The sequence below is a fragment of the Tetrao urogallus genome, assembly GCF_951394365.1.
Source record: "Tetrao urogallus genome assembly, chromosome: 3".
Taxonomy (NCBI): Eukaryota; Metazoa; Chordata; class Aves; order Galliformes; family Phasianidae; genus Tetrao; species Tetrao urogallus.
The window spans coordinates 53,395,003-53,422,675 of record NC_136815.1 but is presented as its reverse complement, the minus strand read 5'-3'; the positions used below and the strand labels follow the sequence as shown (position 1 = coordinate 53,422,675).

At 38.4% G+C, this 27,673-nt stretch overlaps 1 protein-coding gene across 1 annotated transcript; it reads left to right on the top strand.

Annotated features, from left to right (window-relative positions):
- Positions 1-20,400: 20,400 nt before the first annotated feature.
- On the top strand, positions 20,401-24,051 carry DSEL (dermatan sulfate epimerase like; the record flags this gene model as incomplete). Its single annotated transcript, XM_079533824.1, has 1 exon — positions 20,401-24,051. The coding sequence occupies one exon, from the start codon at positions 20,401-20,403 to the stop codon at positions 24,049-24,051; it is 3,651 nt and encodes a 1,216-aa protein (XP_079389950.1).
- Positions 24,052-27,673: the final 3,622 nt, after the last annotated feature.

Genomic DNA, 27,673 nt, shown 5'->3' with positions numbered 1-27,673 from the left:
TCTGAAAGATGTGAAGAAAATAACTAGGCAGCCCCACTCAAAGAGCAAAGCTATCTTCCAAATCAGTGTAACTAAAGCAGCATGCTGTCCTAGGAACATCCAGGACTGTGGAACTATAATGTGAAAGAGTTCACTGCCTTTGGCTTAAGCAGAACATTTTCATCCTGTGTTGAAATATGGATGTCAACTAATACAGTTAATCGCGTATCTGATATGATAAAAACCTGTGCTATTAACGAGCTTGTGTTTTGATCCTTATAATATATATCATGGAGATTGTTCAGCTGCTATTTTTCTTTTCTTTGAAGTTAGTAAATTGAGTGCTATTTATACCAAAGGGTACGATTTACATCAGATTTAGTCCCAGTCTCTCTTGGAAGTACCACAACACCCTCATGTTCTACTTTCCAGGAAACAGGAGCACAGTTGGCTCCTCTAAATGACCTAGAAGATTTCGTTATAGCAGAGATTCCTTCACCATTCCTTCTAGTGGTGATAGAAGCAGTGATATTCTGTGTCATTGGGAAGTAGATGTAGGACAGATTATTAGCCTCTTCTCACAGTAGCTGGTCTTTAACAAGTACTTTCCATTTTGTGAGGAAAGATGGCAATGAATCCTACAGACTTAAGTCACTTTACAATGCACCTCTTACATCACTTTAACTCAAGGTGCAACAGAGGTACATGAAATTTAGAGACAACAGATTGTTTACCCTTACGCAAGCTGAATCCACCCTTCCACATGCTGACTGTTGCTTCTTTTCATTTTACTTCTAATGAAAACTTCAGGGGGAAAATGAAAATATAATGGGAAAAGTCAAGTAGAAAAATGTATTGAACAACATGCATACACTGAAATATCATATGATACTAAATGATAGTCTTCACCCAAAGTGGAATTAGCACAGAATCACAGAAGTGTAGGAACTGGAAGAGACCATTAGAGATTAGCTAGTCCAACCCCCCTGCCAAAGCAAGCTCCCTAAACCAGGTTGAATATGTAGGCTTCCAGGCAAGTCTCAAATGTCTCCAGAGAAGGAGACTCCACAACTTCTCTGTGCAGCCTGTTCCAGTGCTCTATCACTTTCACTGTGAAGTTCTTATGCACATTTGTGCAAACTTCCTATGCTTCAGTTTCTGGCCGTTTCCCCTTGTCCTATTGTCACACACCACTGAAATGAGTCTAGCCTAGTCCCTTTGCATCCCGCACCTTAGATATTTATAGACATTCATAGAATCATATAATTACTCCCTTTGGAAAAGACCTTAAAGATCATCAAGTCCAACCACAACCTAACCACACTTCCCTAACTAACAACCCTCCGCTAAATCAGATCCCCTCTGAGTCTTCTTTTCTCAAGGTTGAACAGACTCAGGTCACTCAGCCTGTCCTCATAAGAGAGGTGTTCCAGGCCCTTTATCATCTTTGTGGCCATCCACTGCACCCCTTTCAGGAGAAAAACACTGCTAGGCATCATGGAGACACAGATATGAAGTGAAAAAAAAAATTATACACTGGATAATTAAAAGAAAACAAGCTGCTTTTAAGTAAAAAAAAAAATTAAACATGGATGGACATACAACCTCCAACAGAAATACTGTAAAAATATTACTAAGTCTGAGAAAATTATTAACACACCAGTATTTGACTTTTGCAAGAATAGTTAAAAATATCTAGAGTGATATAAAAATGTTACAACCAAAATGATAAAAATATATATATATATGGATATAAACTATTTTGGGATTTAACAACAACAACAAAAAGAAAGAAAAAAAAGAAATAGGAAAAAAATGAGATACTGATTGTAAATTTTCACTAATACAAGTACAGATCAGTGTCAAAGGGTGGCAAGGAAATGATAAAGACATATCTGTTTATGCAAAGATCATTTCTGTTTAGATCTGGATGACATCAAAGTAGAAAATCTGACAGTTTCCCTTTGTTGGAGCATAATATCATCTTGCAGAAACAAAGTTTTGCCTTTCCAGAGACTTGGACTTATAGCATGTGAAGCTTGTGTGTAACATAAAGATGAAGAAAACCTTGCAAATATGGAAGACTCTCGATAGTATTTCAATACTGTGTTTGAATTTCAAGCTCCAATACTAATATATTCTGGAGCCAAAACAATTCAGGCTTTGTGGAATCTGCTGAAGAGTTCTGAGCTCTGCCAAAACATTTTGGATAGATAGATCTAAATATCACTGAATTTTATTACCTGATAGGAATGGAATTTGACAAAGTTTGTGTTAGGGAACAGCAGATGATGCAGAGGTTCTCAGATCATCACCATTCAAGCTGGTACGCTCACAGTGTATGTGAAGACAGAAGAGCTCAGCTTTAGAAACTTCAGAGGGCTTTGTTTGCATGGCCCTATGCTTGAGCTAATAAATGCTGGCTCACAAATCTCGTCGTCTTGCTCCTCAGAGCTTCCAGTTTTACAGATAGCACAGAAGGGCTCAGACGTCCCTGCTGTCATGGTGCAGAAATAACTTCAAAAACATGGAAGAAGGAGAAAAGACAGATCCCAATTCATGTATAGTTGCAAAGGAGAAAAACTGTATAAATTTGCATACAGAAATAAATAAGAAGTTACTACAGTCTTTGGAATTGATAATGTAAAGGCTCCATGTAATGATTAGTTGAGAAAACAAACGAAAAAATGCGTAGAGTTGTGTCCACTTTTCAAAGATTAACACAGCATCAAGTAGGATACAAAAACTGTAAATATTATCAAGTAAAGGTCGCAATGGCTATAGATATTGAAACTTTGTGAAAATATTTAAGTTAGCTTTTTATCTAAGAAAAGATGATTGGAAACAAAACTGGGGAGACGGCTAGGCATGAAGAATGGTACCTTAGATGTATATTTATCAGATTTTTGTAATTTTTGGATGATGTACACTGCTTTGCCTTCCTTTAAATTTGATATAGATTCCTGATAGTGGACTTCATGACTGCACATGAACAAAGGTCTCACCTTGACATTCTCTATAAAGTATATATACAGTAAAGAAAAAAAGGACCTCAGATTTTCATTATGACTTTGGAAGGTAGGTAACCAGAAAATAAATAATTGGAATATCTGAGTTGATGGGTTTTCTTGTTTGTTTTCAAAGATGACAATTTTGTTAATCAGTTTATGAATTGCTAGATTTTCAAGTTATTAAAAGGTCAAGACAATTTATTGCAAAATATGCAATACAGGATTTTTACTTTCTTCCACTTTTGCTCAGTGTTAGCAAGAAGAAGATAGCTGTGTCAACTTCTATCTATGAAAACAAATCTGAGTGTAAAAATATATCTATGTAGTTGTTTCCTTATCATTTTAAATATCAACTGTCACAACATGCCTTAAAGTATATGTCATGCTTTGGAGAAATATTCTGGAATAGTGAAAGCATAACAAGGTGGAGTCTGTGCTGGTTACAGCTTATTTTTAGACAAATGACCTATCAGTAATGACCTTGACTCAGGAACATTTCCTAGGAAATTAATAACTAGGAGGAATAAATGACCTGTAGAATAGCCTTGGGCCACCAGCTGCCCCAGCTGGCCATTAATCCCCCAGAACTGCTGGAGGCCTTATCATTACAGCTTAATTAATGTAATAATATGATGCATAAATGCTGAACTGCATTTTATTTTTGTATAATTAACCTTTTGGGAATATTTTATGAATGGAGAAAGGTAATATATGTTTTCTAGGTAGATGCTGCATTATTACTTTTATTCACAGTAAACAAATAAATTATGGAAAGCTCTTCATGTGTTTGCACATTTCACACTTCTGAGAGCTATCAGAAGTGAAGGGCAAGGGCATGATTAGAAAGACTCATTATACACTGGTTCTATTCTTTGTGAATGTGTTTCAACACTGAGACCAAGCAGCCTATGAATTCTCAGCAGAGCAGGCAGTACTGAATTTTGTTGCTTCTGCCACAGGACAATTAAAACCCTCAGAACAAGAACAGATCTGAGATTTGCTCTGATCTGGAATCTGGGAAAATATCCCTGGAGTCTCAAGCTTAAAAATCCCCTCCCCTGGAGGGATTTAAATAGTATTTTTTCTGTTTTATACCTAGATATTCTCATAGTTTTAGATGAATAACTAGTTGTGTTTTGAGCATCCATCTGCCTGTCAAAGTACAAATATAGAGATTTAAGTATAAATCTCATGTACTGTTTACATATAATTATATTTTTACTACAATTAAGTAAGAACCCTCTCTCTCATTTAAAAAAAAAATGAATAAGTTCACAGCTTGAAACAAAAAATTCTCAGCAACAAATTATTTTTTTTCATATCCTGTAAAAGATTTTCAACCAGACAGAAATTGATTTCTGAAACCTTTCTGCCACAAAAATCATTGATTGTGAGTTTAATTTATGTTTATCAGGTTCTTTTTATTTAGGAAAGCAAATTAAAAAAAAAAAAAAATCTGAAAATTTTGCTTTGTCAGGTACGTAGAAAGGGACAACATACTCAGTAAGGTCAAAGGAAGGGAAGGAAGAAAGCTAATTAAATGCTTTTGCTTTGATCTGATTTATCTTGTAATATTCTGACTAATTCTGCCTGTTTACTAAATAAAGCAATATACATTAGTCTGTCATTTGTACTCCTGGGTGCAAAAATTGCATAAGAACTTGCAACTGTAAAATATGCGTGCTAATATATGTGTTATTTGTCACTAACATTTGTACTCTGAGTAACAGTCTTAAGTAAATCACACTTATTCTTCCATTAGATGCTGTGAAGTAGAAAATTATCACCTTGAAATGAGTAAAAGCTGATCTATAACATCTTGGGAAACCTCTCTTTTTCATTTAAAGAGGGAAACCTCTCTTTTTCAGAGTGCTAGTATTAAAAATAATCTATTAAACTAATGCCATTACATCTCCATTGTATTTAAATGTTGTGAGATTACAGCATCTGTAAGATTTTATGAACATTTTTTTATAACTGCTAAACTTAAACTACTGTAGTGAGAGGTTTCTGTATCAGCTGTCTGCATCAGGCTGTCTTTTATTGTGTATTTTAAGCTAAATCAGTATTTCTTTCTTAAATAAAAGCAATGTTTTCTTGATATTAAAAAAAAAAAAAAATGTGAAACTCTGTGACTTCCTTTATTTTGAGCAAAGGAAAGAAATTAATCAGAACTGAGACAATGATACCTTTCCAGTATCAAGAGTGTGTGTGTGTCATTTGGGAGTTACAAGCTTGGGCCAAATCTGTGGAGAGCAGGACCAAAAAATTAGCAAAATAGCATTGTCAAAAAAATGCATTTTTACATATCAAGTTGAAACTGCATCACATTTGGCTTCTGTGGTTAGCTTGCTGTAACTTAATGTTACAAGAGAGGAAAGTTTGTCAGGCAGAAGTTTGTCTATGGTGCCAAGTAAAAATCAACACTATGAACAGGGAGTTTCTGTCTTCTGCTTAACCTGCACTTCTGCCTGCTGATGCTCTGGTGAGGGGGAGGAAGTGGGTTGGAAATCAGTGAATAGCCTGGAGGGAAAAAGGGAAAGTATAAGGTCAAGGAACAAAAAGCAGATGTTAGGATCTTGGAAAATAGGACCCTTGAGGAATAGGAGACAAAAAGGTTAGGTAAGAGCTATGAAATTGGAATAAAAACTGCTTTATCTCCTCACAGTGCCCCAGCATTGTTTCTCTAGTGTCAAGAGGAGGGGGGGAAAAGAGAATGATAGAAAGGAAAAAATAGAAGAAAGTTTCCATGCTAGATCAATTCTAAAATTACCTTCTTTCTCTTAAAATTGAGCATTTTAGCTGTCATCATTTCTTATCACTTTCCTTATGCTTGTTAAAGCCACCGTTTTGTTCTTGCACTTAATTTTGTTTGAATGCAGCCTCTCACTGGCAGCTCTGAGGCACCCTCTCTAAAGAATGCAGCACACTGGAGAACATTTTAGGCATATGTTACCAAACACATGAACTAGATAGGGTAATTTCAAAGTGAGTGACCAGGGCTAATCAGTCTGACAGAGAAAACTGTAGTGGGAAAAATGTACAAAAATTTATCTGAGGTGTTTTTCCTCAGAGGTGCTCATGAGAGGATCTCTCATACTCATGATACTCATGATCTCTCTTTCATTGTTGGTGGTGTTTTCCTGGAAGTGATTATAATGGCCTCTTCTTGTTGATATATTAACATGACTTATCTGCATTACTGCAAGTTGCAGTTTGGAGCAAATGGAGGATGGAGAGAAATGCAACTCCAATTAAAAAATAAAAATAAAAAAATAGAGAGAAGGGCAGACATGTGGAAATCATAAACTTTATGAAAGTATTTTAACATATCCTTTGATATTCCGATTGGAGCAGCAAGAAAATAAACTGTATAAAATAATTATAAAATTACTGTAAATTTCTTCAAAATGCTTGCTGATGGTTTTGCTATGACATCAGGAGAAATCTCTCAAAAGTATAAATATTAAGACAGAAAGGAACTTGCTTTTGAACCCTGATTTACACATAGTACAAATCCTCTGGAGATGAATCCATTATTTTGATCAGAAAACAGTGATGAATTTCTGTGTTAAATTAGTAAGTTTCAAATTCCACTTTGTAACTGTTAATTAATTAGTGAATGTTTACAGAAAAAAAAGTACCTACAACATTACAGACTCCTTCTCTACTCAGCATTGGAGCACTGTCTGTTCTGAGCTCCCCAGTATAATAGAGGCACAGACACACTGGAGAGAGTCCATTGAAGGGCCACAAAGGTGAGGAAGGGACTTGATGTCCATCTGCTATGAGGAAAAGCTGAGAGATCTGGGGCTGTTCCAGGAGAAGAGAAAACTGGAAGAGATCTCATCAATACCTATAAATACCTATAGGTGAGGGTGTAAAGAGAACACACCCAGGCGCTTGTCAGCGGTGCCCAGTGGCAGGACAAGAGGCCATAGGCACAAACTGGAGCACAGGACATTCCCCATCTGGACAGGCAACACTCCTGTGTTGTGCAGGTGATGGAGCACTGACACAGGCTGCCCAGAGGCTGTGGGATCTCCACCTTAGAGATCTTCAGAAGCTTTCTGGGCCTCCTGCTTTAAGTGGCCCTGTTCAAGCAGGGAGGTTGAACCAGGTGGAGCCAGAGGTCCCTTCCAACCTTAACCACTCTGTGATAACTGGGGTTATTGAAACAACCTGAATAATCCATTCTAATTTGCTTTTGTAACATTATAGCAAACACTGTTTCCTTTTGCAATTTTGTAGAATTTCAGAATAAGATATGGAGAAGTGAGCTGCTGTTCAGAGTGCTGATTGAAAAATTCAGTGTATATAGTTGATATTGTGTTGACTGAGGTTTTTCAGCTTCTTTCCATTCCAGAAGAAAATGCTACCTCACTTTCCCTTCACTGAGTGGCACTCAAGTTGAAAGTGATGCTAGCAGAAAACTACTTTGAAGAAGCTGTGGGCTAGAACTAGCATTTGCCTTTCTTTTCAGTTTCAAAAAATTCAAATCTAATGAAGGTTTGTCACCTATACAGTCATGAACAAAACAGTATTTTATAGTTAAAGTAATCAACTGATATAGATTAAGTTATTCAGGTTTGTTATTTAACATTTTTAATCTATTTTCTCTTACAGCTAGGCATTGCTTTTAATTAATGAATCTTTTTCAACATTTCTATCCTCTGTCTTGCTTTTCTCTTCTGCCTATTCCCCACGTGTATTTATAGAGTTGTCAACAGCAGATACATAACAAAAGGTTTTCACAGCCCCAAATACAGCTGAGTTTAAAATGGTGATGTTATTTGTCATATATCATTTCATCACAATTCTTAGACTGCAGCATGGTGTTATTGTCGGAATGAAAATAAACAACTTTATAGAGGGATATTTCTTTTGATGCATCATTTTTAGAATAAATTTGCAGGAGCATTTCAAGAAAGCCTTTAAATTATTGCACAGTGTATAGATGATGCACTACATTATTTCAACAAATCTTTGATGCTGTACAAGTCTCACAGTTATGAGCTGGCTTGTATCTCTTGCACAAATGCTCTTAAAGGATATTTTGTGTATCACAGATTGCAGTATTATAAGACATAAACAGGCATTAATTTGCTTTGCTGTTAATGATATAAAAGTTAATTTAATGTTTGAGAAGTAGTCAGTACACTCTTCTTTTTGCTGGACTGCAAATCAGACATTGGATTCACCTCTGTCTGCAATAACATATCTAAAATGCTTGTGGTACTAATAGGAATGGGAGGGTGGTTGGTCTAGATGATCTTGCAGGTCATTTCCAACCTTGTGATTCTGTGATCTGTGACCTAAAACAGTCATCTTCAACTTGTTATCTAAACTTCTGTAGCTGGGAGAGAAACAAGTGTAAACACAGTTTAACTTATTCTAAAGACATAGGGTACATATGTAAGATTAGATGAGAAGATCAGATGAGTTCTCTTTGAGCACTGACTTCCCCAGTCACTTTTCTTTTTACCTTTAATTTTATTTATTTATTTATTTATTTTGCTGGAGATTTTCAGTGAGAAGGCTGGAGGGTGAGCAGCCCATTTCTTCTGTAACTCATCATCAGACTTGGAAAGAAATATTTCAGTAGTTTAATGTCTGAAGTATTATCTGTACTTTGACTACTGTGTTCAGCTTTGGGACCCTAAATACAAGAAAGACATCAGGGCCCTGGACTATGTCCAGAGAAAGGCAATGAAGCTGGTGAGAGGTCTGGAGCACAAGCCATATGAAGAGAGGCTAAGGAAACTGAGATTGATCAATCTGGGGAAGAACAGGATTAAAAGAGATCTTATTGTCCTTACAACTACTTGAAAAGAGGTTGTGATGAGGTGGGTGTCAGTCTCTTCTCCCATGTAACTATTGATAGAACAAGAGGACATGGCTTCAAGACGTTCCAAGGAAGGCTTAGATTGGATATTAGGAAAAACTTCTGCAAAAGAGTGGTTAGGCCCTGAAACAGGCTGCCCAGGAGGTTGGTGACTCTCCATCTTTAGGGATGTTCAAAAAATGTGGAAATGTGATACTAAGGAAAATATCTTAGAAGGTAACATTGGTCATATGTGGACAGTTGGAATGGATAGTTGTAACCACTTTTCCAACCTTAATGATTCTACAATTCTATGATTCTATGATATAAACAAACCACTTTTACAGAGAATTGTCAGAAAAAAAGAAAAAGGAAAAAAAAACTCTGAGCAATTCTCTGCAATTTCTTTGTTATTTTTAATAGCAGTGTATGTCTCTTATGATTCTAATGAGCTCTTGGCTAACTGGAACCTGATTAGTTTTCTGGTTATATTGCAAAACTATGTGGATTTGAGAGAACGAAGAAGGGGTGCAGAGCTTACTAGCAACAGTTTTCTGCCTTCTTGGCTGCCAGAGGTAATTCCATATTTGTAGGACTGACATGGGTCAGTACAGGCAATTGAACTCATTTTGGTTTATGATGAGCTCTTTTTTGTATTTGTATTTATTGCTGTCATGTGAACAGCTTGCAATGGATCTAGAGATGGAGACAGATTTATTTTTTTGTGGTAAAAAATTCTAAACCAGAAGTCCCATGTTCATTGACAATTAGAAAATACATCTATCAATTGCCAAGTTTTCTGGAAAAGCAAAGTATCAGAAATACATTAACTGCATAAACGTTCTCTGAAGCATTTGTTGCAGCATGACTCTCATGTTAAATGGATGAATATTTTTGTTCTTACATCTATTACCTTTCAGTAGTACCATTCAGAAAGCTCACTTGAGTGAATTTATTTTTCTGGGAATACATCAATCCTATGAATCAAAATGTCACTTTTTATGTGTGCCAAGGATATCCACTGTATTTATCTGTATATGAAAGAAATATATTTACCATTTGAATTACAACACCTCCGTATATTTATCTGTTACTTCTTAAAGCCTCACAAGCAAATCGAAGTTTTTATACTGTATTTGAATTGTTGATTTTAAAATGGCCTTGTAATGGTTACTTAGGTGGAATTCTGAATCATCCACAATAGTTAAATGAATCACTAGTGTACGCAGGGCCAACTCCAGGCATAGGCAGAAGAAGCAGTTGCCTAGGTAGCAAACTACAACGGACAGCTTAATTATACTGCCCTAGCTATGCCATGTTGCTGGAAAGCCACTCTGGCTGGATAAAACTGGTGAAAAGTTCAGGGTACATGGGCTAGAAGTTGCTGCTGCATGGAACTGGGGAAAAGGAAAAAGGCAGTAAGTCTGATATGAAATTCTGCTGTCCCAGTTCAGCCTTACCTCATCTCCCTCTGTTTTATTGTTGAAGGAATGGCCTTACCTCCCTGGACTTAGAATGGCAATATTCACTTTTGACTATGTGGTGAGAGGTCTTGAGCTGGTTCTGAAAGCTGTTATGTTAGCAGAACAGAAAGCAATTTAACTGCCATTATAAGAAACTTATTTACATTATCTTTAAAAATGTCCGCTGTATTTTTCTGCTTTCCCAGATGACTGAATGCCATATCTGATGTGATGAAAAATTCAAAGAGTTTAAGACTTTTGAATTTTCTTGTTCGTTCCTATATTACCAAGTTTGACAATGTCTTTTGAGAGGTACATCTGGTCTTTATTAAATACTTCAAATTAGAAAGGATCCACCATTATTATTTGAAAAGCTCTTCCAGTCTTAATTATTACCAGTGTTAATAATGTATAACTTAACATCATTAAATTTTGAGCTTCAGGTTCCAACTATTTGATCATCTTATACCTCACGCTATTAATTTAAAAACCCTCCAATATAACTGTATAGTGATCTACAGACTGATCAACTTGCGTCCTAATTTTAGCTTTCCAAAATTTAAATACAGCCTTCACTTCAATGTGGGTCAGCTAAGAACTATCTGCTGCCCTGAAGCACTATTCAAGCTCGTTTTGAATGTATTAGTTTGGGTTTCAGAAGAAGTTGTTTCATTAATACAGCATGTTATCTATTCCAGTCAGCTAAGGTTGTTACAGCTACCATGTGGTGCTACACTGTGTTGTACAGACATAATCAATCTCTCTGGAAACATTTACAGCTGAAAGATAATGACAGCAAAGGCACTCAGAATAACAGAGTACAGATGGAGAAGACACTTTAATTATCAGGCAAAACTGTAATAAAAATGGAACCTTCCCAAAATTTAGCTTTTACAAAAATCTGGGTTAAATCCAAAAGAGCTGAATACTAACTCCAAAGGGAAAACAAACAAACAAACAAAAAAAACCAAAAACCAACCAACCAACAAACAAACAAAACCACAGAGTTCACTGTATTGCCTATAATCCAGACTAAGTAAATGAAATTAACTGGTTTATTGTTAGGATCTTAATATTTCTGCATCACTTTTTTCATATGAATTAAAAGAGGCCAGTGACAACATGTTCAACATTTAGCAAATTAAATACTAAAATTGACCTGCTTGAAAATGTTTTAAAATGTAATTTTGACAAATACTGGCAATACTGAGCTCTTACTTTAAAAGTCTCAATAGTTTCAAAATTTCTAGGTTCCCTGTTCTCAAATTGTTACGGTTTTATAACATGGTTTAAATATTTGGGGTTTTTAACTTATTCTCATTCAGGAACAAACAAACAAAAACAACATGAGAATTAGATATGGAAGGATTCAGTCAGCTTCACAAAGGCTGTTATTGTTAAAGTAGTCTCAAAAAGAAGTGCTTTTTGTTAATTCCTGCTTCCAGATATGCACCATTTCAGGTGAACTAAACTAAGGAAAACTATAAAGCTGGGATATAATGTTCATTTTGCCAGCCGAGATGTTGTGATTTTGTGTTTGTCAGTTGTGATAAACCCTTATCCTGGAAAAAGAAAAAGAAAAAAGAAAAGAAAAAAAAAAAAAGTGGAGATGGGAGATGGGTATAAACATAAACAACTGCACATGAAAAGGCAGTAGATTACTCCTTTCCAAGTAACCCTCATTAATGCTAGTTTAAAGCACTTATAGAGCCACATCTCTCCATTTAGTACAACTACTTCTTAGTAGTTGTGTTAAATCTAATGAGACTGTGAAAAGTAAGATACACCACTAAGTTAGATGAATGTGGCCTTCACTGTCAGCTAATCATTTAGGAGTATTTAGGTAGAATGGGTTAAGTATTATGTAAATTCAAAGCACTGTGCTGCAAACTGTGATGTTCCACTTTAACCAGAGTTTGCCCATTTCACTGTAATAAAGAGTGAACTAATACATGCTACTCCAGCCCACACTCCTTTTAATGCAGTAATTTTTGTTCAAGTAAGTGCAGTGTTTGAATTCTTTGTAATCTAAATCATCTACATGGCTGTCTTAAATATTGTTTGGTTTATAAAAAGCAAAACCAGAAGATACTATTAATTACTACTGCCAACCTCAGTGTACCCATATGGGCTGTAATCTGAAGCTTTACAGTTTTTTTAATGCTTCTAAAACTCTAAATATAAGCTTGTACATTAGTATAATGAATAGAACTACAACAAATATGCTTAGTTAAGATTTGTAGTTGTATTCTTTCACTATAATAACTAATTTAGTATCTCCTTAATCATATTATTTGGAGACAAATGTGTAGATCATTATAGTTTTTATTTTCAGTCTTATGATTTAATTGCTACCCTGTAGGTTCTGCTTGTCCAGCACAAAGATTTTTCAAATATATTCCTCATGGGATGGGCCATATATTTAAAAATCTCTTTAAGCTAATTCTAATTTATGGGTGCTAACAAATAAGCATACCACATATTGCTAGTGGAAGGTGATCAGTGAAGAGGTACTGTTGATTTAGGCCCAGATCGAAAGCTTACAAAGACAGGAGAAAGAAAAAAAATCTATGTGCGTCACTGAATTTTCAGCAGTGACTGACAATATGAGGATTGCAAAGTTACAGCTGATATATCTCTGCTAAAATAAAACATCCTGGATTTGCTATATCAAAACCAAAGGATAGGTAGGTCCCTATGCATTGATTCTCCATGCATGACCTCAATTTGTAATCCACATGTAAAACATCAAAGCAATATCATATAAAACTTATTTGTCTCACTAAATTCTGATGTTAAGCTCTCTGCACTACAGAAACATATATTTGATCATTCACATGTCTGGTGAATATATCACATTTCTTCAAAGCTTAATGCCACGCGAAATGTGCTTTTATTTTATTTTGCTTGTTTGTTTGAGGGGGTGGCAAGAATTTATTTAATATTAAGAGTTTCTGAAATGTCCAGACACTCGGGCAAGGAAAAGGCAAGTCCTTCCTCCTTCAGTCTTTTGGTTCTGTTAACGCTAATTTGCCAACCTACTCTATTTAAATAAGGCATCATTTAAAGATTACAAAACAGCCATACAATCAGCAAGCCTTGAATACTCCAATGATTCCATAAATACAACATTGTTGGCAATAATTTCTACAGTTGATGACAAGTTTCCATGGTGAAAAATGTGCACCAGTCTAGCTCTGCACAGATGTTGTTCCAGTTAATGTGATTCCTTAAAATTTTGCACTGCATTGTGCTGATCTGCTGTTGGGAATCATCCTGAGGTCTCACTGCTGTATACAATGTCATTCTTCACATATTTAAACCACTTCCACTAAAGACTGTTTGATAAAAAACATCACTAAAGTAAGTATAAACAGTTTCATTTACTTCATATGCACTGTCTGAGATAGTTATGAATGGACTTAAAATTACTCCTCTAAACAGCTGGCATTTGTAAAATGCAGTTTCACAATCTACTTAAGCTGGCCTAAAACAGAGTAGCTCTGTTGTGTCTGTATGAGCAAAAATGTAGCAAGGAGGCTGCCAACTCCTGGAACACAAACGGGCTGGCAGGAGCGCACAGCTGGAAGAGAAGGAGTGCAGAACTTTTGGCAGTAGCACCGTCCTGCATCTCTCTGCTGACAGTGACACCAGGCTGGAGTGACGCTCTGTCTTGCAGTGCTGGAGAATTCCAACTGAAAGAAGATACTGCAATACGGAAAAACAACAAACCCATCGCCACCATCAGAAATGGTTATTTTCCTTCTTTCTGTTCTGCTTGTTAATAATAAGCAGAGCTATGTTATTTTTTAGTGTTAATAAAATTAGGATATTCATGGGTTCATTTATTTATTTGTTTGTTTGTTGCTTGCTTGCTTGTGTTTTTTTTTTTTTGTTTGTTTGTTTTTGTTGTTGTTGTTGTTGCTTTTGCTTAGTTACTGTTAAGTAAATATGAAAAATTGAACATGAGCCATCAGTGGGCACTTGCATCCTGAACTGCATCAAAAGAGGGGTGGCCAGAATTGGGAGGGAGGTGATTATTCCCCTTAGTCTTCCCTCATGTGGTCCCATCTGGAGTACTGTGTCCAGGCCTGGGGCATTCAGCGCAGGAAGGGTGTGGAACTTTGCAGCAGATCCAAAGGACCACAAAGATGATGAGAGGGCTGGAGCATCTCTACTATGAAAAAAGGTTGAGGGAGTAGGGCTTGTTTAGCTTAACCAAGGCTCCAGGGAGATCTCATTGTGGCCTTCCAGTATTTGAAAGGAGCTTTGTATGCCGGAGAGGGACCAGATAGTGATAGAACAAGGAGGAGACAACAGAGGTAGAAAAAAAATGAACTGAACTAATAGAGAGGAGATTTCTGTTGGATGTTAGGAGAAGTTCTTTACTCAGAGGGTGGTGAGGCACTGGCACAGGCCATCCAGAGAAACTGTGAATGTCTGTTCCATAGAGGCACTCAAGATCAGGTTGGATGGGTCCCTGGGCAGCCTGATCTGGTAGGATCATGGCAGGAGGGCTGGAACAGGATAGTCTTAGAAGTTCCTTCCAATCTAAGCCATTATCTGACTCAATGACCCTATGAAATGCATTTTAATATAAATAGAAATTAAAATGACCTGTTAGAGCAGTACCACCACATGCTGTCTTGCTCCTTTGTGTGTGTGTGTGATCTACAGTCTGTTTCCCCTTTATTCACTCAAATCCCAAAACATTGGAATTTAGATGTGTCAACTGTTTATACAGTTTACATTCATAAATTTTCATCAGCAACTTCAGATTTCTCCCTCCAAAAATGCCTGGTTAGCTGGTACTGTAGCTTTTAATTATGTTTCAGCTATGTGTGGTTATAGAGAGAGAAAGTGAACTTGGATTTAGTAAAAGTCAGTGTCAAAGGCTGAGACAGACATGAGGAACCGATCCCTGTCCTGGACAGGCACCTCATTCCAATATCCATTTGCTGGAGAATGTGTGAGCTATGCCAGGGAGTTCTCCTTTCTGATACAGTTAATACATTTATGCATGTATGTTTCTCTGTGTGATTATATTAATGAAAATTAACATGATTTTGACTTTAAATTTAGGAGTTTATGTACTTTTGCTACTTGAGGAATTAGGTAGAAGTTTCAAGAGTCCACCATTACCACACATTTTATTATCTCAGTTCAGATCTACCTAAACTACTTAGCTCTTTTCATGTATATACATCAAATTTTCATATTTGAACTTTCGTATTGTTATTCTTTGACAATGCCAAATATTTACTTGCAATCCAGCCAATTATCCTACTCTTCATTCATCTGTTAGCACTTGGCCTGGAGTCAGGCAAGATAGTAGCACTAGCATTTACAAGATCACTCAAATGGTTGCTTGCAGTATCCATGCAAAATGCAATCCGTGTATCAGTACACTAGAGCATATCTCCAACAATGATCCAATGTTACATCTAGAAATGACAGCAAGGTCACTTCCCCATGTGTCAAAACCGATTTTTTTGGTAGATATTTGATTTTTTTTTTTTCATGATAAGAATGACAGTCATTCTTCACAGATGAAGAATATTTGAAATTTCATGAATATACTGCAAAGAATATACTGCAATTTGGTGCCAGGTGCTCAGTGTTTCCACTAAACAAGAACAACAACAAGTAATTTGCTTTCACAAGTAACAATTGTTCTGAATGTAACCCTGATTTTACTGGTCACTCCTCAAACGGTACTATGCAACCAGCTATAGCAGAATGCCTTTTCAGGCTCATTTCATGGAAAAGAAGGTTACAACTCATGATCCCTATTCGTAATTACCTTAAACCAGTTCCTCTGAAGTTTAGTCCACTTAATTTTTTCTCTTGGATTCATGAGTTGCTGCTTTGTGTTTCTTTTTTTTTTTTCCCCCTCTATCCTTCAGTTGTAGTGTAGTAATTATGCGTGTCTGCTGTCTATTGGAAATTGCTAACAGAAAAAAATAACTGAATATTAGTTGCAACACATTTGTTATTTTCTCATGATATTTCTCTGTCTCTCATTATGTTACCCTCAAAGCACCTGCCCAAAAAGCTGGAAGGTTCTCAGTTGAACATTCCCACAAAGTACTGAGTGACTATGGGAGGCTCTTCATTTACAGCTGCTCCCAAGCTTTCAGACATCCTGTAAAACTAAGGAACAACACAGTGAAAGCTGAACTTTGAAAATGGAAGCAGTAAAGTCATTTCTGTATATATAAATTATCCTAATTATGTAACAGTCAGAGTCTCCTGCAAGTTTATCAGGCAAGAGTGCTTTCCTGTTATCCCAACAGCAGTAAAGGAACTGCTTTTTTTCTTTTGAAAAAGACAGAAAGTAAGAAGGTTTCACTTGATGAAATTATACTTTGTTAATGATATTATTGCTTTGCCATTTTTTTAGCAGAAAATTAGTCTTAATTATTCTGCTAATGCAACATCTCTGACTTTGTGAAAGAGATTCAACAGAAAAAAAATCACATGCCCTACAAATGCCTTCCCTCCTTTTTAAGAATACTCTGTCAAAATGGTATCATTTCTGAATATACGGGGCAGTCAGTAATTTATTTTTTTCATGTTTCTCCATAAGTATCACACTGAAATTCAATGCTGTTAATGTGAAAAATCTCAGCATAGATGCCACAGATAAGGGATCTTGGGAGAGCTTTAGTATGGTTTTAATCTAAGAAAGGTCCCCCACGTGTTCTGCTCCTTGGGATTACTTGACAATTTACAGAAGTCATTCCCTGAGACTTAATGTATTGCAGAATGGTCAGCCTTGGAGGGGGAAAAAGAAAAAAAACAACAAAAACCGTAACAGATACAATGCAAGATATAATGGGGAAAAAGGGAAAAAGTGTTTTAATGTTTCCACTTGTAGTATGTCTCAATGTTTCTACTATCTTGAAGAGGAAAGCAGACTCTTGCTAATTTAGTTTTACCTTTCTTCTCCTCCTGTAATAACTTCCTCAGTAGTTAGCATGAAATGGCAGAATGTTTGCTGTTTCAAGTTCAGGGAAATATACGCTGATCTTTGGTCATTATGTAAATTCCTTCTGATGGAAGCATAAGATCCAGGCAATAATCAGTAGTTTTTCCTCCTAAGCAAAGGTCACATCTAAAGGATTAGGATGATGTCAGATGTAGTTTATAACCAATGTGCGCAATTTAATAATGCAGTCCTTCTAAGATGCTCTCTGCGGCGCAAGGAAACAGAATCGGCATCCATGATGCGTGACCATTCCATATTCATTTCAAAACAGAAAAGGCAGTTGCACTTTTAAGTATTCCTTAATTTGCCTAATTTATAGCTAAGACTTTGCAGGAAAAAAAGTTAAGAATCCAGGTTATGCCTTGGAAGAAGTAGTGAAGCAGAAGTTCTTGGGTTAACGAAAGCACACATGCTTTGAAGTACGGTTTACAAACCCAGTAATTGGAAACATATTAAACATATCACTTCTCCTAGAAAGTACAGCCTACCGGAGCAGGGCTGGCACGGCACTGGGCGGATGACACAGCCCGAAGGTTCGGCAGGCCGCCACCAGCAGCGCGAGGAGCGCTGCGAACCCGACAGCGGCGTTATCGCTCCGAAGCGCGGGCACCAAGGAGCGCTGCCCATCACAATCTGCGGGCCCCACACCGTGAGTTGCGAAGCAAAGGTTTCCTACGTACCACTACGGGTTTATGCCGTACTTCAGAAGCCTTCTGCTCAAGCTGAAGGAGAGCCATTTTAGTGTCTCGCATAAAATAAACCGTCTGTGCCGGGAGGTACTTGCAAAACGCGGGACCCCTCCAACAGGCGGATGCTGCGCATCTCCGTGCTTCCTGAGGCACTTTTACGCATTTATTTCTCCCTCATAAAGTTGCGAGCTGCACATCAGACGGCTCCCCCCGCCCTCCTACCCACCTGCTCCCCCAACCCGAGCCCTCCCTCCCCGCGGACTCGGGGGAGCCGCCCGGCCCCGCCTCCCCCCCACCATCCGCCGCTCCCGGGCCCAGCCCCCCCGCTCGGGCCCCGGCCCTGCCCCCGGGCGCGCCCGCCGCGCTCCGCTCTGCCGGCAGCCCGCTGCCGAGGCGTAGGGGCGGCGGTGGCATCGCGGTGGCGCGGGGCTGGGCTGGGCGCGGCGGTCGCCTCACGCAGTCGCAGGGAAGAGAGCGGCCGGGAGCGCCGGCGGAGCCGGGGTGCGCTCGCCGCGGAGGGCCGGCGGATTCCTGCTCCGCGGGAGGGCTCCGCCGAGCGCGCCGCCTTCCAGCCGCAGTGACATCCCCGCCGCTCCGCTTGATCGCCGGCGGCCCGCCGCTCCCCGCAGCGCTCCACGAGCCGCCGGAGGAGGGTCAGCCCCGAAGTTGCGGCCAGTCCGGGTGAAAAGTAGCGGCGAGGCGGAACGGGCCGCGGCCGAGCCGAGAGGGGAACGGTGCAGCGCCTCGCCACCCCCGGTGCGGTGGCTGGCTCGGCGCCTCGGCCCCCGCCCGCACGGACAGCGCCGCGGGTAAGTCGGGCTGAAGCCGCGCGGGGGCAGACGCGAGGAGCCGGGCCGAACGGGGCGCCCGTACCCGCCGCCCAAACTTGCTCAAGTTGTGCGGCCCCGGGGCGGCGGCGCGGCCCGACCGGCTCCGGGCGCCCTCTGCTGGCCACGGCGTGGCGCAGCGGGCGGCCGCGGGGCTGTGGCGGTCAGGGGCGATCGGCTCCCGGCGGGCATCCCGGCCCCGTGGTGGTTTGTTGGGGATGCGAGCTTCGCTGGCTTTTGGTGGTGTATTCTCGGTGTCGTTTATTGGGTAGCTTGTGGCAGCGTGACGGGAAAATGTGCCCTGAGTCTTGGGAGTCGCGCAGGGAAAGGTGGAATAACGAGAGTTGAGGTCACCAGTGTGAATTTCCATTTTGACAAAGAGAAATGTGAAATTCTGAAAATGCCCCTTTTTAATTAAATTTCTTTGGGAAAAGAGAAAAAATGCATTAACCCTCAACTTCCCCGAAAACATTATCAGTTCCCTGTGACCGAATAGTCTGTGTTCTGACACCTGCATAGCTTCAGAGAACTTCTGTTTGTGTTTCCACAGAAAGAACCAACATGCAAAAAGGAAGGAAAACCAAAGCTGCTCTTTTGGCAGAAAAGCATTGGCTTTCAGCTCCTTTCATATGTTTTTGTTTTGCTTCGTAATGGGAGGAGCAGGATTCTTTGAATCATTGAGTCAAAATTTGGGCAGCACTGGCTGAAGATGAGATGAAAGAAGACTTGAATATATGTCGATACTCCCTGACTGTTAATTCAGACAAACTTTTTACTAACGGAGGGGAATAGTGGTTAAAAGCACCACGGACTCATTTAAAGGAGCTGATGAATGATTTCTGCCCTTTTTCTTTTTTTTTTTTTTCTTTTTTTTTTCTCACTCTCCCACGAGTCCTAAGAAAAAGATAAAGAATGTGTATACAAACTGAGATAAGGGGAAGGCTGAAGAAAGTAGCTTCCATTTTTGAATCTTTTTCAAGTGCTGTAAATTCCTTTAAAAATAATTAAATAATTAATAATTCAACACATTGCATTAAATTCAACACATTGTTTTGAATAAATTATATATATTTTTTGTGATCAGTGGTTTTTTTTTTTTGTTTTGTTTTGCTTTTGTTTTTGTATTTTTTTTCTGTTTTATTTTTTTGGTCAGTTCTAGAAGTGGAATTTGACCTGATTGAAAACTTTAACACAGAAAACGTGTGGCTCTGATTCCTGTTTTCAAACGGAGGTTTTCAAGTTACCAAGAGATAGCATTCCAGTTTCTTCTTGTGTCTTGTCATCCTGTGTTTGTATGCATATCTTGGAGATTTTACTTTTTTCCTGGTTCTAGTATACATGCTGTGGTGTTGTATTTGAGAAAAGTGTGAACAGAAGGCACCTGAGATTTAATTTCTTGGCAGATTCGTTGACTCGTTGTTCCAGTGTCATAGTTCACATTACAAGTAATCTGAGTAACTGTTAGAATGTGCAGTAAAACTAAGTCTTCTGTCTTAAGAAAAAAAAAAAAGCCTTAAGATGTTCATGTTTATACTGACTGGATCAAAGCTTGATATCTGAATGTTATGTTTTGTTAGGAAATGCATGCCGGGGGAAGAGGAGCTGCTTAATGGATCATGGCTCTGATGCTTACAGGGCATACCTTATTTCTAGCATTAATGATGTTTGCTGTCTTCACTTTTGAAGAATCTGTAAGCAATTACTCTGATTGGGTGACTTTTATGGAAAATATAGATCAATATGAGAAAGAGAAACTTGGTAGTCTTGGTGCTGAGCAGAAGCTGAAAAAAGCAGTTCTTCATCCAAGCTTGTATTTCGATGCTGAAGATGTCCATGTGTTGAGGCAGAAAGCTCACACAAGCCATTCACATATATTCAGAACCATCAGGAGTGCAGTGATGGTTATGTTATCCAACCCACTGTACTACCTACCTCCACCCAAACATGTTGATTTTGCTGCAAAGTGGAATGAAGTTTATGGTAACAATCTGCCACCTCTAGCGTTTTATTGTTTGCTTTGCCCTGAAGATAAAGCTGCATTGGATTTTACTGTGGAGTATATGGACAGAATGGCTGCTTACAAGAACTGGTTGGTTGAGAGCGCGCCTGGTGATGAAGTCCCACTTGGCCACTCCCTAACAGGATTTGCCACTGCTTATGACTTCCTCTATAATTCACTGGAAAATGTGAGAAGACAAAAATACCTGGAGAAGATACGGTCTGCAAGCAAGGAAATGTTTGAGTACTCAAAGGTTCGTTCCTGGGGAAAGCAGCTTCTTCACAATCACCAAGCAACCAACATGCTTGCTTTGCTTACTGGAGCTTTAGTGACTGGTGTGGACAATGGATCTCAGGCAAATATTTGGAAACACACTGTTGTTGATGTGATGGAGAAAACAATGTTTCTTCTCAGTCACATTGTAGATGGGTCTCTGGACGAGGGAGTAGCTTATGGGAGTTACACTGCTAAGTCAATAACACAGTATGTTTTCCTGGCACAGCGACACTTTGGTATTAACAACTTGGAAAATAATTGGCTCAAAATGCACTTTTGGTTTTATTATGCCACCCTATTACCAGGCTTTCAAAGGACTGTGGGTGTAGCAGATTCCAATTACAATTGGTTTTATGGTCCTGAGAGCCAGCTGGTTTTCTTGGATAAGTTTGTCCTGAAGAATGGAGCTGGCAACTGGCTGGCACAGCAAATTAGAAAACACAGACCCAAAGATGGACCAATGGTGCCATCCACTGCACAGCGGTGGAGCACTCTGCACACCGAGTTTATATGGTACTCTGCTGAAATCACTCCTCAACCACCTCCTGACTACGGCACTGCTAAAATGCACGTGTTTCCTAACTGGGGAGTTGTTACTTATGGGGCTGGATTGCCAAGCAGTCAGACAAACACGTTTGTGTCCTTCAAGTCTGGAAAACTTGGTGGACGAGCTGTTTATGATATCGTCCACTTTCAACCATATGCCTGGATTGATGGATGGAGAAGTTTTAATCCTGGACATGAGCATCCTGATCAGAACTCTTTCACTTTTGCTCCCAATGGGCAGGTGTTTGTATCTGAGGCTCTCTATGGACCTAAACTCAGCCACCTGAACAATGTCTTGGTGTTTGCCCCATCTCCTACGAGCCAGTGCAATCAGCCTTGGGAGGGACAGCTTGGTGAATGTGCCCAGTGGCTGAAGTGGATTGGTCATGAGGTTGGAGACTCAACCGGGGAAATTATAACAGCCTCCCAGTCTGGGGACATGATGTTTGTGAGTGGGGAGGCAGTGTCTGCTTATACATCAGCAATGAGATTGAAAAGTGTGTATCGCATTTTGCTGCTTTTAAATTCTCAGACCTTGTTAGTAGTAGACCACATCGAGAAGGAGGCAGACTCTCCTGTTAATTCAGTCAGTGCCTTTTTTCATAATCTTGACATTGATTTTAAATATATACCTTATAAATTTAAGAACAACTACAATGGAGCTATGATGGATGTGTGGGATGCCCACTACAAGATGTTTTGGTTTGATCATCATGGGAGTAGTCCTGTTGCTAGGATACAAGAGGCAGAACAAGCTGCTGAATTCAAAAAGCGATGGACTCAGTTTGTAAATGTTACCTTTCCGATGAAAAGCACTCTTACAAGGATTGTTTACCTTTTCTATGGCCCTTATGTCAATGTTTCTAACTGCAGACTCATTGATAATGTAAAGTCTGGATTTCAGATATCACTTAGTGTCAACAGCACCGAAAATACTGTTTCTGTTGTGACTGATCATCAGAATTTAAAGGCCAGGTTTGATTACTTGGGATTTGGTGGTTTCGCCAAAGTTGTTCATGAAAACAAAGTGACTAAGTTTGGTCTAGGTACTGAATCCGTGGAAAAATTGATTAAAAATAATAGGGCAGTTTTGCCATTTGGATTCAAAGTGAACATAATTGCAGGGTTAATTTTAGGTGTTAGTTTAGTCGTACTGGCCTTTCAGTGGCGGTTTTACATATCCTTTGGTAAAATGTTGCGTTGGATCCTGATACTGGTTATTGCACTGTGGCTTATTGAACTGGTTGATGTATGGAGCATGTGTACTCAGCCAATCTGTGCAAAATGGAGCAGTGACTTGACAAGGCTAGAACACGATGAAGGCAATAAAGCCAAACAATTAGAAGGGACTCCCATTGTTTTTCCAGATGTTATAATTACTTCACTTCCCGCTTCTGGTGCAGACATTTTAAAACAGCTGTTCTTTAACAGCAGTGACTTCCTATATATGAGGATACCTACAGCCTATCTAGAAATTCCTGAGAGCGAATTTGAAATTGATTCTTTTGTAGATCCGTGTGAATGGAAGGCTTCTGATGTTCAGAATGGGCATTTCCATCTTCTCAAGGGGTGGCTCCAGTCTCTAGTTCGAGACACAAAATTACATTTACAAAACATTCAGTTATATGAAGCCAGCAGAAGTAAAATTACTCAGCATTCTGCCATAAGCAAGGACAAAAAGAAAAGATCCAAAAAGAGAGAATCTCTGTCAGAGCAAAGAAGTAGGGCAAGAGTGAGTCAAGATAAAGATGCTGAATATATTAGGGAATTGAGGAGACACCTTGTTTATTATCCTAATGCACGACCTGTGCTTAGTTTAAGTAGTGGGAGCTGGACGTTAAAGCTTCCCTTCTTTCAGGAAATCCTAGGACCATCCATGAGAGCATTATATGTAGTAAGAGACCCACGGGCATGGATATATTCAATGCTGTACAAAAATAAGCCAAGCCTTTACTCTTTGAAAAAGGTACCACAGAGCTTAGCTGCGATGTTTAAATGGGAAAATGGTAAAGGAAAATGTAGTATCAATGAAGGCTATGCCTTTGAATACGAATCATTAAGAAAAGAATTTGCAAACTCTAATTCAAATGCTGTTTCTGTGTTGTCCCATTTATGGCTAGCAAACACAGCAGCAGCACTGAGAATAAATGGAGACTTGCTGCCAACAAATTATCTGATGGTCAAGTTTGAAGATATTGTGAGCTTTCCTCAGAAGACAGCTGAAACAATTTTTGCCTTTCTTGGTATTCCTCTTCCTCCTGCTAGCTTAAACCAAATATTATTTGCCACTTCCACCAGTCTTTTCTATCTTCCTTATGAGGGGGAAATTTCATCAAGTAGCATTCATGCCTGGAAGAGAAACATGCCCAAGAAAGAAATTAAACTGATTGAAGATACCTGTTTTTCTCTGATGGAACACTTAGGATACCCAAAGTTTGTAGAATAAATGCTGCTGGTCAGCAGAAATTTGCACTAGTCATCTCTGACTCCCAGTTTGTGGATAAATATTAGAGAAGTTTGTTTATTCTTGTAAAATGTGTACAGTCTGCTACTTTCAGAGAAATTATTTTAAGAAAAATATAGTTGTTCTTGAAGGTGTGATTTTTGTTATTATTATTTTTAAACTTGTAACTGCTTTTGCTGCCTTTGGAAAAGAAAAGAAAATTGGAAAAAAAAAAAAAAAAAAAAAAAAAAAGGCTGTGTGAACCTTTATGGAACTACCAGCTGAGGACTCTATAGCTCAGGGGATAATAGAATATGGAGCTTTTTACCTCCAGCTCACCAGTTTTACTCCAGTCCAGGTGGTTAGTTCCCAGAAGTACTTACTATCTGATGTTTGTGTGATGGCTTATATGAAATTAAACTGGTGTTATTGGCCCAGCTCCCAGTGATGATAATTAACCCCTTCTGACAGGTTTGCTGAGACGTTCTGTCTCACTGATCACTACAGTGGTGCAAAATAAATGTAAAAATAAAAGTAAGCTGAGGTGTAAGGCTGTTGAGCACCCCTTCAGTGGGTGAAAACAGCCAGAACATTTGAGTGAATTTAGTTCCTTATCTGTGACCTCAGCAGACATGGATATTAAATATAATTGTATGATATGGTTTCTTCAGCTCAGAGGTATGGCACTTGTATTGGGTTTTGTGCTTTGACTAAAGAGAAGACTTTGTTCTCCACTCCTGATAATACAGTATCTTTCATGAACCTGAAGTAAACTACCCGGAGAAAAGGAAATCGGACAAAAATCTAAGAAGACAAGAAGATATCCTCAACTATCAGTTAAATGTGTAGTTTGACCTGCCTCAACCTGAATCAATTTTGAGGGTTGTTAGCATCTTGGCACCACATGCTGCTTTATCCTATACTTCTTGCCTAAGAAGTTCTATAAGGATCTTCTTGAATGAGACTTTTCCACCCTTTTTTTGTAAAGCATTTCTCTGATGATTCTTGTGCATAATTTCACTGAGGCCAGTGCAAATATTTGATGTCAGTGTCAGTGGTCTGTTGTTACTGTCTGCATAAAATGGAAATCTAAGATTTAGAAAATCTTAAATAAATCTCCAGGTCTGTGTTGCTGAGGGGTTTGCTTTTCTGTATGATATGTTTCTGAAGAACAACCATTGTTAATCTCAGGTCTCCCCTCAGAGAATGGAGAAATCTGAAACTCATTTCACTCTCAGCCACCTCATGTTTGAGTGATTCACTGCAGTAAAATATCTCAAAATATCTCAAAAGTTGCCTGTTAATGTTTGCTGGTTTTTTTTTTTTGTTTGTTTTGTTTTTTTTAATCATGACTAGTTTCTTTTACATGGTGCTGTAATGCAGTATTGGTTTGGAAACAGATAGGCTTGATTGGATAAATGTTTATTCATCACAACTTGTTTTCTTCTTGAGTCACAGTCTTTGTTTAGCACATCCCCATTAAGAAAAAGTTTAATTTCCTAAGGATTTTTTTTTAATGTATGCAAACAGTAAATGTCTGCAGATGTGTAAAACAGATCACAAAGGGACATCTATTTCCTTTACCACTTGTTTTCTATTACGTATGGAATTCTCTTGAAATATGCTTCTGTTGGTTTGTGGGAGCTGAGTTCAGAGCTTTGGATTACTATGCTGAAATATGTGTGTAGATATCATTAATTTGGGTGATAACCATAAGATGAAATCAAAAGTTTAGTATTTTTGTACAGAATACAGATACCCTTTCTGATTTATAAAATATAAATGTGTTCTTGCCTTTCCTTTCAGGCTTAGTGCTGTGTCCCTGTCTTACCCCACTGTCTTGTTCTGCTCTTACATACATATCATATTCTTTGGAGCATGTAGTGATGTTTCATCATGACCTAGATAGAAGTAATTCTTTCTCTTCCAATCATTTGTATGTTGAAATGGGTCTCTACCACGATAATCCCACTGATATTTTGGAATCTCACTAACCTTAACTGCCATTTACTAGCAGCAGCTGCTGTTTTTTCCCTCCTTCAGTTCTGGGTCTCATCCCTGACTGGCTGGATGTCAAGTTAAAGGAAATATTAAATAAGCTTATATACTCTGACATGCTAGTGAAACTTTGATTTCCTACTATCATTTTCTTAAATTGGCTTTTCTCTGAATCCATTTTTAATTGTATGTTTAAAAAAAAAAGAACTATTATTGTCCGTACCATTTTTGTGCTTGACAGAATAAGTTTCAGCATTTGCCTTTTATTTTCTAGAGTGACTTACACTCTAGAATTGGAACAAACAAACAAACAAACAAAAATTTGTCAAATGTTTAAAAGCAACTGCAGGTAAGAACTAAGGATGACTGTGTATTTTTGAAAGTAAAAAGAGACCTTTAAATCCATTCTTGAAGTGTCATGATAGCCTATAAGCCTACTTATTTGTTTTTGAGGAGTTCGGGTGGAAAGGATAATCTCTCAGGAAGGTCATTCATGCTTCCTTTGGAATACAGGTTATCTCAGGCCTTTATGTTCATAATACATACCATTGCTGTCGTTTCTTTATTTTAGGAGTTATTTCTTTCCTCTACTTTACAGGGTCAAAGAATGCATAATATATTATTCAGATTTGGATGCAGTGTGTGTTCGTTGTACGCATTTAATAAGATAAGAGAACTGTGTTCTCTATTTTTGGATCTTGTTGTGAGGGCAAATGTATTAAAATAATTATGGTAAAATATGTAGAGGGAAAGGCAGTGTCTTTGATAACAACAGGGTAGGAATACCTGGGGCATGTCAGCTCTCCAGTTGTTAATAAAAAAAATGTATTTATTCAGTTTTAGATGATACATTGCTTAAGAACTTCACTGAAGTTAGTACCAGACAGGAGTTAACTCAGCCATGGAGTTGACTGTCTATTGAAATTGTGGCCTTGTAACTGCATGAATGGCAACATGAGCTTATAAAACATGCATATGGTAGAAGAGAATACCTATTCAAATCTTGAGACTTTGCAAAATAAGTGTCAGTTGCAGCATCCATTTTATTTATGAATAAAGTTTACAGTAGTGATATGATATACTGTGAAGGTCTGGTGATAAATAAATAAACTTATTTTAGTTTCTAGTTTTTTAGTTTCTCAATTAAAGCATAAATTTTAATTTTGAATCTGTGCTGATCTCAAATCAGACTGATTATTAAACAAACTTCTTTCCGTATACAAGCATTCCTGTAGTCTCATGTGGCTTTGCGTATGAAGAACATGAATGCAATTTTATAATCTGAAATGATTCTGTGGGTGTACGGTTATTCTTAAAATTCTTTTCAGTCACTTGCATCCAGAGGAGAAATGGATGCAGACTTTAGTCTCATACTTCTCCATATATTATAGCTCCAGAAATTCAGTGACAGTTGAGAATTAATGTCAGACTTCTTTTGAAAAGCATGTCTAGTTAAGTGTGCTGAATTGATGAGTGTTGTAGTGTTTTCAGTTACAATTCAAGAAAACACTCATGATAATAGTCTCAATATTTTATCTTAACTTTACTATTTCTTTCTCCCTGGTTAAATGGTGATAATTGTTTGTACTGTATTGCAGGTTGAACTCTCCAGTTAGGAGAGAGCTAC